The following is an 11660-nucleotide window of genomic DNA, read 5'->3' as shown; positions in this document are numbered from 1 at the left end:
CACACACACACACACACACACACACACACACACACACACACACAAAACAATATACTCATAATTAACTCTTACAACTCAGTTAACAAAAGGCAACATCCCATACGGAAAAGGCAGAAAGAACCAAGGGATACAACCTAGGTGGAAATATCCATGCTATTCACTGCATCTGCAGCAAAGACAACAACTGAGTGTTTTGTACAGAAACAACTGCAAACAAACAAAAATGTCTTTTCAAATTAAACCGGCTGGTGAATTCTAAGGCCTTGGCCAGAATTCTAGGCAGACCCAATAGAGGGCTCCCAAGAGAAGCACCCATCAGCCTAAAGCATCCTGGGCTGACTCAGATGTGGGTCCTCTTGGTACAGATGTGTTACATTTCAAGACTCCGTTCGCAGTAGACCTGTGTGTGGATTTCTTCTGGGATGAACAACTTTTAGGAGTTTAATGTTTCTCTGTGTATTTGAACATCCACAGTAATTATTTTTATATTTACTTATTTTTACTGAATCAAGTTTCAACAAGGAAGAATTTTTCCTAAAGCACTGTTTTTCTACACACGAAAGTTCTGAAACAACCTTGGTGCTTACACTGAGAAATTTAATCAGCAAGAAATTCTTCATTCTTAGTAAACCGGTGCCTACCTGACAAGATTCTCGGCAAATTTACTCTCGTCACATAGCAATAGTATGCTAACTGGAAGGAAGATTAATAATAAAATGATTTACAAAGACAGCATTCATAGTAGTCCTTCAGAAAATGAAGCTGCGCTCGATATAAACCTAGTACTTACCCAGGTTCCCTGAACCACACAATTCCATCTGGCAATAGTTTTTTTCTTCTTCTAAGTTGCTTCCTACTGCTTGGGGAACTAAATTTTCAGCATCAATAAAACAGAAATCTGCCATGCTCCACTGCACATCAGAGCAGCTGATGTGGAAAGAGTTATCATTAAAAACTGGAAGCTATCTCTGTCATTAAATGGCTATGAGAAAGCCTCATATTGCTCAGAGGCTAAAACAGTTTAAGCAAAATAAAGGAAAACACTAACTAATTTTTTAAACTGTCAGAATGGTTTGGATTTGGCTCGAATCTTAGAGGAAACCTAGCCAAAACAATTCAGCCAGTGGAAACTTAAAACAAAATACATAATTATAAATACTTATCATACTCCAACAGCAGCTCAGAAGAAAAGGTTAGTATTAATAATCACTTCTATGGATCATGCACACACCTCCAAGCAGGTTTTAGGTCTGGAAAACAAAGCAGGCCACAGGTTACAGCATTAAGATTAAAAGCAAATAAACCAGCAGCAAAAAACAGATAAGCACTCTCTAAGAGAGGAGAGATTTTTGTTTATATAACACCCAGAAAACACTTACCTATTATAATTTTAATAGCCCCGGGTGACTGAACATTAACTACGTTTATGTGATAAAATATACTTTGCACACATCATAGACAATAAATTCTTAAAACAAAGAACAGAGAGGTTGAATACCTCTTTCTAGCTTTTCAGAACAAAAATGATTTTAAATTCCACTATGGGAAAACCACACCCAAATAGTGTACAGTAAAGGAAAAGAAAAGACTTTCCCTTCTTACATTTTATGAAATTATTACAATCTAATGTCAAACCCAGACAAATTCAGTATTAAAGAGAACTTATAGATCTCATTCATGATAATAAACTTAAAATAACCAAATGAAATATTTCTAGGTTGAATATAATTAAAAATTTGTTTTCCAGCACATGAAAATTTTAGTACTAGAGAAAATCTATTAGCCCACTAAAGACGAAAAAAAAATTATACGATCATTTCCAAAATACACAGAGTACTAAGCATTCAATAAAAACCAGCAGTTTCTGATAAAAAAATGTCAGTAAAGCAAAAACAGAAGGGAATCTCCTACCCTTTCGACAGTCCACAAGAGACCTTGGTCGTGCTCAAAAGCAAAGCGTCACTATGCTCTGTAAAATGATTACTATGCAGATGTCTGTGTCCTCCCTTTCAACACTAGCTGGAGGTTTGGGCTAGTATGTCTTCATAAAAAGTCTATAAGAAATCCATGTGCTTCAGAACTAAGAATTGTCCAAGAATAGCCAAGGAGCTGCTTCACAAAAGTCAACAGCAGATGAAATGGCTGGGAGGCTTCACCCACTTCAACATTAAAATAAAAATTGATAAGTCTGTCGATGTGACAGCAGAGTGAAGACTTCAGAAAAGGACCCACACGTTCCAGGGAGCCTGGCACACTGGCACAGGTAAGCCGCAGATCAACAGGAAGAGGATGCATAACGGCCCAGGAAACATGTAGACACCAGAAACTCAAAAGCCTAAATACACTACCATTTGCAATAATTTAGGATTAATTAATAAATGACAAATGTGAAAATAAAAATATTTAAGTTTAAAAATACAATATATGGAAATACATTAATAATCTCAGAGTTAGAAAAAATGTCTTGAGAAAGCACATATTAAGAATAAGTAAACATGAAGAAAAAATTTACATATTAATATTAAGCAGTCGAGGTCACCGAAACACACCACAAAGAAGTTGAAATAACAAGACCCAAACCAAGAAACATATTTCCAACATGCATATCTAACAAATAATGTCCAGAATAGTGTACACAGGGTGCTCATAATCAATCAGCAAAAGACAGCAAAGTCGGGCAGCCCTTCTAGCAGCTCTGAATGCTAAGAAGGATTGACAATTCAAGGCCTGCCTCGACTCCACAGTGAGTTCAAGGCCCCGCTGGCAAACAGGGCCACACCACCTAAAGAACGAAAACTAGAAGGGTTAGAGATACCGCTCAGTGACAGAGCATGTGGCCAGCACATGCAACCCCAGGTTCAAAGCTCAGAAGGAGGAGAAAGGACACATAGAACAACAGCTAAGAGAAAAGCCCCAAAGCATAAGGAGATACTCAAGTACTGTCAGGGCCAAACACGGGGCAACAGGTTCTAAAACCCAACACAGACATATACTATGGCCTAGAGACTACACGCACACGCACACACACAGACTTGCATGAGAATGTCCTAAAATCTTACAAATTAAGTCTGAAGCGTGGGATTAAAAGAAACAATTTCTAAGCTCACTGTGGTAGCCTAGTACCTACCTGCAATCCCAGACTTTGGTAGGGTGAGGCAGGAGGATTGCCATAGATTTAAATCTAGCCAGGGCTACAATGCAAGACCCAGTCTCAATAAATAAGAAACAAAGCAAAAGCATAAAACTTCTAAAATTAATCTCTATGGAAGCCATCAATATTTTTTCACAGACTTTTTATCGTTTAGTTACTAAATATTTATTGTCCTCTTAGAACTGAGATGAAACACCAGACAGATGAGTTTCGGATGAAGTGAAGAGGTTTTGGGTTTGTTTATTTTGTTAATACCGACAAGTGTATGTACTTTAGATCACAAAAGATCATATCAAGTATTTATAAAATAAAACTCTTTTCTGGAGATAACTTCTATTTAAGAAGGATTAAAAGAGCATAAAACTTTATCCTTATCATCCGTGAATGAAGTAACTTGTGTTTTAATAGCTTAATCGGAAACCACAAAGAAGGAAACAGTCTTATTACAAGAGCCTGGTGTCCTGTGGTCTTCCTTAATAACAACCCACTTTCGAGAGCCTATAATCTACTCAACAGAAAGCAGTCTATCAAAGGCCTTAATCAGATTCTGAGAAAATTCACACACAAAATAAACAACAGGGCACTAAAACCCAAGCAATGAGGCATTAGCAGCTTTACAAAAGGCTAGGCCCTCCGCAATGAGTCACTTCCAAATGATGAAAAGATAAGTCCTTCAAGTGTTTTCTATTCAAGCAGAAAACATATAAAGGCAGGGAATCAGCCACTGTCAGAGCGCGAAATTTTTCATTTTACACATTCTTGCTTCGCTTTATGCAAGCATCAAACTAAGGATGGCAAAAATGAGTCTCTCTTCCTACATATTAATGCTGACTGTGTCTCTGTTTTCTCAAGGTATTTTACTTTCAGCTTCCAAGTCCATAAGAAATTTAGAAGACGACGTGGTATTTAATACATTTAGGATGGGAAAAGCCTTCCAGAGGGAAGACGCCGCCGCAGAAAGGTCGCTTGTGGCTCCCTCTCTGGAACAATATAAAAATGACGACAGCGGCTTCGTGAGCGACGATGAGAACAAGAATTCAAAGGTAAGTCCATGCAGTCTGATTTTATTACCATAGGAAGGAAAATGACTTTTATATCATAAATCACCTAGAAGTAAACTTGGTGTTTTAATTTTATAAATGGGAATACTGCCGACAGAGTCACAGTATGCGTTCAGATAACTAGTACCATTTCACACATACCAGGTACCTCCCCATCTTATCAAAAACTGTGTTTCTTGTATCGAGGATATTTTAGGAGTGAAAAACAGTGTAGAGCACCTTAGAACTGACCCGCAGGCATGCTGGGCAACGGTACTTTAGCTTGTCTGTGCTCAAGACGACAGCTGGCACACAAACCAACCTTCTCTTTACAGAACCCAGGCTCCAAACAGAATCTCCTAAGTCATGGTCTGCCACTGAATCTGGCTATAAAACCTTATCTTGCTCTGAAAGGATCAGTAGCTTTTCCAGCTGAGAATGGAGTTCAGAATTCCGAGTCAACACAAGAAAAGAGAGAAATTGGGGATGAAGAAAACTCAGCTAAATTTCCCATAGGAAGGAGAGATTTTGACAGTGAGTAGCTTTTTAAAACTTCAATTCCTACATTTTAATTCTACAAAAAGCGGTCTGAGCTTAACTGACTTGGATCTGACCATATCAAAGTGTAGTAGGAACACGGGTTCAGGTGACCCTGTCAAAATGGGAAATTCCTAAAAATCATAATTGTGGTTTGATTTATTCCGAATTTATTAAAACAGCTCCTCAACTTTCCTTTCTTCTGTGTGGTAACTGCGCTGTCATTTGTTTCCTCTCAGTGCTCAGGTGTATGCTGGGGAGAGTCTACCGGCCCTGCTGGCAAGTCTGAGTCCTGCTGGTCCACGCCGTCCTTCCAGAAGAACGCAATTCATTGCAAGGGGAGAGAAAAGCCCTTAGTGTTGATATGACCTGTGCATTATCCTAAATGTCTGTTTAGAAATAGTTAAGACGTAATGACCTACATGATATGCTTTGACTTGTGCATTAAACTTTATGGAATTCCTGCATAATCCTGACGTGCTGGTATTTTTGGACAGCGGTTAACATGTGCGCCCCTCATACATCTATCAAAATAATAAAGCATCGGAATTTACATCATGATATTTAAAAGTTAGCTCACAGCTTTGGTGAATGGTCTTCTGTACACAAATCTAAAGCACACAGATGACAAAATCATAGCCTAAAAAACTGAGTTAACTTGGTCTGGCCAGGAATCAGTTTGACCTTGGCAGTGCACCTACTGCCTTTTGCTCCGTGGGCTGGTTTGCCGCCAGCCTTACTGTGTGAGTCACTGGGTACTTTCGGGAACTTAACAAGTTTATGTTGGTACGGTTCATTTCCATTATCACAGGGGACACTGTCGCTGTCTAGATCCACCTGCTTCCTTTTGGGTATTTTATTTTCTGTAGGTTTTCTAGGTTTTTTGTCATCTTTACTTCTGTCCTGATGCACACTTTCAGAACTTGTTTCAATTCTTCCAACAGAAGAAAGGGCACCTTAAAATGACAAGGGGAAAGGAATCATATAATACTTAGTATTACAAATCACGAGACATATAAAATAATCATTAAAATGGCTAGAGCATCTAAAGACATGTATAATAATCCCACCCAATCAAATGTCAAGAAATAACTATATTGTCTTTTTACTATGCCACATCTCACCCCAAACAATGAATATCTATGTAAAAATACAACAGGTAAATACTATGAATTATTTTTTAAATCCAGTTAGCTAGGCTAAATCATATCCTATTCCTATCCATAAATCTGTACTTAGATTCAATTTCTTAAACAAATACAGGCCTTAAAAACAAGTCTTTACATTTCCTAGTATTTGTGAAAATAATTGGTTGGCTAATTATTCAAACAAGGTTAATTACCAGAAACATCATTTTCCAAGCGCAGAGCATGAGATGGCTCTGATGATAAATTACCGCTCCATTTATTCTTGCCCATCGTGCAGTCATCTTTATAAGTACAAGCAAACTGTGATCTAATTAAGGTCTGTCTCATCTGGTAACACAAAGAAAAAAATGCAATTATATTTTGTCTTATTTTCCATTTGGTTATAGACATGCTCCCTAGTAACTGACACATACTATAAAGGCGGTTCTTACAAATAACAGCACTCACTGGGAACTTCTATCTAGATTTGTTACAGTTTTGGAACTCACTTGTTACTACGGCTAGTCTCTTAGTGCTTGTTAGCAATATCTAGCTTTATCCATATGTTTTATATTTTATAACAGTTATAAAATTCAATTTTATATTCTAGAGGTCTTGTAATACATTCCTTTGGGCGGCTTTGGAGTGAATGTTATGATAACTGAATAACACACAACCATAAAAAATGGGAGTTCTATATTGTATTTAAAAAAAAATCCAAAAGAAAAGTAGCACATGCGATTAAAGACCTTGGTGGGAGGAGAAATACTAAGGCAAAAATGGGAATGGAGATGTTAAAAGAGACGGAAATAGCAACTGTTAAGCAAGGGGAGCACAAACAACATGGGAAGACATTATTTCTTAGTTAAAACAAATATTTGGGGAAACCAGAAAGAGTTTTTAACTGTATCATTCTAGAAAGACTTAACAAAGACTTTTAATGGTGAAAATTTCACATTATACACTTGCATTTAACCTCAGAGATAAGAAATGAAAGCCTGACTTTCTCGTAAATGAAGAAAAGTTATCAGACAGATAAAGTTGATAATGAGAGGGCGTGGCGATGTCCAGCAGTAGCCCTAACTCTAACTGACTAAAGCAGGAGGCCCGGAAGCTGAAGGTCAGCCTGGGTTACAGACGCACGGAGACACTGGAGGGCGAGGCGGGGAAGGAAGAGGAAAGTCAGTCTGTGAACTAGGACGGGAAAACACGCAGTCTGGAAGTGCATTCTGCAGTGAGACTGCTGAGCTACCCCAGGAGCAGGAGCACACTCCAGTATTCCTGTCTGGTCTATACATAAAATGCGGATACATCATCAACCGCACTTAGTCCATAACCATTGACGATGATGCGGAGAATTCCCCAAGCCATTAGGGGTCACTTCACAGCCTTTTAACACTTCAAATTATAGTTACATTATGCTGGATATTACTAAGAGTAGTTACTGATTAAAATGTAATTATATATTATATTTAGTAATTATATTTTATGCCATATAACCAGGGACTAGTGTTCTAATTCACTCAGATGTTTGCAAAGGTGACGGCAATAAAATCACTGACCGTAGCTTGAAAAAGATACGGGAATGGCCACCTGTCCAGCTGCTTCATAAAAGCCAATTTCATTTTGAGCAATAAATTATCTTTAAAACTAATGAAAGCCATTCCCATATTAGAAAAATTTTGTTCCATATTTTTCACTGAAGAACTAGACAACTACAGCCTGTTCATCACAAAGAAGTGAGAAGCTGGAAAAAAAAACAAAGGTGTAAAAATGCACACGGCTGGAAAGCTATTTTTGACAGAAACTAGAAAAGAGTGACAAGCCCCCCCCTCACTGGGCACCTGTGGTCCCTGGGAGCTGACCGTGGCGAGACTCCCTCCTCACTGGGCACCCGCGGTCCCCGGGAGCTGACCGTGGCGAGACTCCCTCCTCACTGGGCACCCGCGGTCCCCGGGAGCTGACCATGGCAAGACTCCCTCCTCACTGGGCACCCGCGGTCCCCGGGAGCTGACCTTGGCGAGACTCCCTCCTCACTGGGCACCTGTGGTCCCTGGGAACACAACTTCTGCTGTATCAGCTCACCACAAGTCTTCCTGTCACTCAAGATTTCCGGCAACTCTTTCTACTGCTCACAAAGACTTAGAAACGTGTTTATAAAGTTATAACGAGGAGTAAATGCAATGGTGTACGCTTCTAATTAGTATTCTGTAGACTGAGGTAGTATAGCGTTCCATCCAGCCTGGGCCACATAGTGACACTCTCTGATGCCCTTCCTGAGACAAAAAGTATGGCAAGACGATGTAGGTCAGAGGGTGGTGGCACCTACATGTCACCTGTCCCCATTAGAGCATCACCTATAGGAAACACCAATAAAAAGACAGTAACTATGCTGTTTAGGATAGTATGCCTTTCTCAATTTCATGTGTAGCAAGAACAGAAATTTTCTTATAAAATTACTTCATTTACTGTGAATACACAATCTAAGCAAAGCTTTTGATTCCCATTCCATGCAGTTGAGAACCAGTGTGGCCATGTCTCCCGCTAGAGGCCCTCTTCAGGCACCACAGAGAGAACTTCCAAAGCCCTCGGTGACAGATCCAACTCAGAACACTACAGTTACAAGGTAGCATGTTCTTACAGCAAGAAGGCCAGGTACAGGTGAGGAAAAAAAAATGATTAACCACGAAATACATATCAAAATACAAAAAGCATAAGAGTTCTATCTGATCTTGGAATGGTTGTATGTAAAATAGCAGGGAGCAGACTACATTGAGGGGTTTTCTGTCTGTATGCATGTTTAAGACATGATCTCACCATGCACCCAGACCATGCACCCAGGCTGGCCGAGAACTTAAGATCCTCCTTGCCTTAGACACCAGGGTGTAAGGCTGCCGGGATCATGGAGATGCCCAGGACACCCAGCTCAGACAGTTTTCTATTTGTGAAGTGACATATCAAGTTTCTTTACTCTCTTCCTATAAAAAAAAAAAATCTTTAAAAATAAACTACTATTTATTGGGTTTCTATCCTACAGCTTCCTTACTTTTCCTCTCACTCGAGCCATGGACAATGCCGTAGCGTTTGTGACTGCGTATGCCTTTCTTCCATTTACTCCAGTAAATTAAAAAGCTACAAATAGGTCAAGATTATGTGAAAACAATGTTTTTCTATACCAACTGTCATTTCATGGCTTATTTTTCATTTCCTTCTTAGTGTGTTACATGAATTGCATATTTACAATATCCGACCCAGGTTTGTATATTTATTTCTTCCAAAATAAAACAATATTTACTATTTTATGATTAAACTTTATTATACCTTAACTTTTTCTGCTTGTACTGACTTACGGATTCGCTCTCTGAGGGGTTTAATTGATGTATTATCTACTTGTGTGGGAGACCTATATAAGAAAAAAAAAGACACGAATTAATAGAGCTTGAATGTTTCTGTCCTTTCAAAATTATATTGCTATTTAATTGCCAATGAAACAATATTAAGAGGGAAGGCCTTTAGAAGGTGTTCAGGCTAGTGTCCTTATACAAGAGCTTGAGACCCTGTTTGGCCACTGCTGTCCTTTCAAATTTTCTACCACAGTAAGAAGCATGAGCAGGTGTAACTCATGAGGAACAGGCAGGCCTCTGCCTACAAACAGCAGTCAATCTGCTGACACTGTGATCTTAAATTTTTAGGCTCCAGAACTATAAGAAATGAATTTATTTATAAATCACCCAGTCTAAGACATCTTTTGGTAGTAACTAAAATAAATGAACTATGACACTCATAAACCAGATTTAAATTAGTGTTCTCTCTACTCCCATAAACATCTACAAGGAAAAAAAACAAGCTGTAATCGTGATAAAGATTCCAGGTGACCGTAGGACAAACACCTGGTAGGAAAGGGACAACAGAGCGACCACTACGTACGCACACTACAGAAAGGTCATCTAGGGAAAACAACACTGTCAGAGTTCTTAACAGAGCCCATCTATGCCGCATCTGCCGCTTCTCACCTCACACTAGGTCTCTGTGGGTTAACAGCAACGGTAGCAGTCTACGGATGGTATTTATTACAGCTGCTGCAGCAAGAGCAAGGCAGTATCAAGGTCTGTGTACAACTCCAACATGCACCTAGCAAATCCTTTCCTTCGCGACGCACAAGGACCCAGCAGATGCTGATTCTGCTATGAATACGGTGTGCAGAACAGTGGTCCACAAAGAAAGACTTCAAGGCTGGGAGAGGAAACCTTGCCTACTTGTTAGCTGAGCTCTCTCGGGAATATCATGACATCTCTCTTAAGTCTCAATTCTCCACTTTGACAGCGCGGACACTATTAAAGGAACCGCTTGAAGGACTGCAGTTTAACAAGGTTCTTGACGTATACCAAAACAAGTATTTTTACAGCAAAACACTGAGAACCCAAATCACCTGCCACACTCCTAAGTGCTACATTATAAATATAACTGTGCTACAGTGAAATGTCCAGTTTTCCTTTATTTTTTGTTTGCTTTTTCCATATTGTCCAGCTGCTTCCAAGTCTCCGATCATAGGTAGAAATTCCTGATAATCAGCAAGGTATGTGTGCATACACACACACACACACACACACACACACACACACACACACACATACAGCTGCCACACCACACACCTGAAGAGCGTGAGAAAAGAAGCCCCGCTATGTGGCACTGCGCTCTCGTCGTTATATAAAAGTTCTGCTCTGTTTCTGGTTGGAGCACTGGCCGCGTCTTCATCCAAAAGAACCAGCAAAATTTTCACAGCATCTCTGCCGCAGTATGCAGTGTCATGGTTTATGGCAAAAGATTTTGGCTAGAACAAAAATTAATTTTAAATTATAATAATCACCTCATCTAGGTGAATCAGTCATGAATTTCCATTTCAAATGTCATTTTTCTTTCTTTATTGCTTGAAATCACAGAAAATCAGCTATAGATATAAGCTATCTAGACATTTCTCCTTTAAACCACACTATAATCAATTTTACCAATTTCCAGACATATAAGAATATCATCAAAGGACGACACTTGTTTCTGATGTGAATAACATTAGGCTTATAAGACAGAAAAATCTGATCGCTATCTAGTTAGCCACAACCCCATGACTTATCTCTTAATATCTGTGTTTTTTCTCTTGTACAAAAGGGCAGGGCTCTGGCAATCCAAAGCAAACCTCCATGAACTTAGGATCTGATCAAGAGTCAGATGTGGTGCACGCCTATTTCCCCAGCACAGGGATGCGGGGTGGCAAGACATGAGTGTGAGACTAGTTTCAGTTACATGAGTTTAAGATCAGCCTGCTTATAATTAGACCCTATCTCAAAAATGCAAAACAAAAGGCTTAATCAAATGAAAATTCATGATTACCCTATGTTCTAAGCATTATTTTAAGAATCTAAGGCTTCTAAGGTGAAAAGCACTACCTTCAGAGAAATCATGGCCTGCTTGATAAGACAAATAAGTCAGCAAAAAGTTACGTTACAGAGTGCAGTGATATTTCCAGTACACACACGCACAGTGTGGTAGAAACACCCAACTCATCATGGTGAGAAAGCTGTGGAGAGAATGGAGCTAAGAGGAGTCACAGAGAGGAAGGAGCTGGAGACCAGGGGCTAGGACAGCTCACAGAGGAAGGAGCTGCGGAGACCAGGGGCTAGGACAGCTCACAGAGAGGAAGGAGCTGGAGACCAGGGCCTAGGACAGCTCAGAGAGGAAGGAGCTGGAGACCAGGGGCTAGGACAGCTCAGAGAGGAAGGAGCAGCGGAGACCAGGGGCTAGGACAGCTCA

The 11660-nt window shown here is 39.6% G+C and overlaps 2 protein-coding genes across 2 annotated transcripts in view; one reads left to right on the top strand and one right to left on the bottom strand.

The window, feature by feature from the left end:
• Positions 1-3863: 3863 nt before the first annotated feature.
• On the top strand, positions 3864-5198 carry Pmch (pro-melanin concentrating hormone). The gene is made up of 3 exons (XM_005358210.1): positions 3864-4194; positions 4527-4725; positions 4968-5198. Exons 1-3 carry the CDS (start codon positions 3943-3945, stop codon positions 5015-5017), a joined length of 501 nt encoding a protein of 166 aa, XP_005358267.1. The 5' UTR covers positions 3864-3942; the 3' UTR covers positions 5018-5198.
• Parpbp (PARP1 binding protein) overlaps positions 5192-11660 on the bottom strand; it is a 39568-nt gene continuing 33099 nt past the window's right edge. The window contains exons 8-11 of the mRNA XM_013350315.1: positions 10508-10686; positions 9177-9258; positions 6071-6203; positions 5192-5684 (exon numbers count right to left, since the gene is read on the bottom strand). Coding sequence (XP_013205769.1) covers positions 5362-5684; positions 6071-6203; positions 9177-9258; positions 10508-10686 — 717 coding nt within the window. The 3' untranslated portion in view covers positions 5192-5361. The remainder of the gene's footprint in view (positions 5685-6070; positions 6204-9176; positions 9259-10507; positions 10687-11660) is intronic.

This window comes from Microtus ochrogaster, chromosome 24 (assembly GCF_000317375.1).
Source record: "Microtus ochrogaster isolate Prairie Vole_2 chromosome 24, MicOch1.0, whole genome shotgun sequence".
Taxonomy (NCBI): domain Eukaryota; kingdom Metazoa; phylum Chordata; class Mammalia; order Rodentia; family Cricetidae; genus Microtus; species Microtus ochrogaster.
This window is presented reverse-complemented; position numbering and strand designations above follow the sequence as displayed.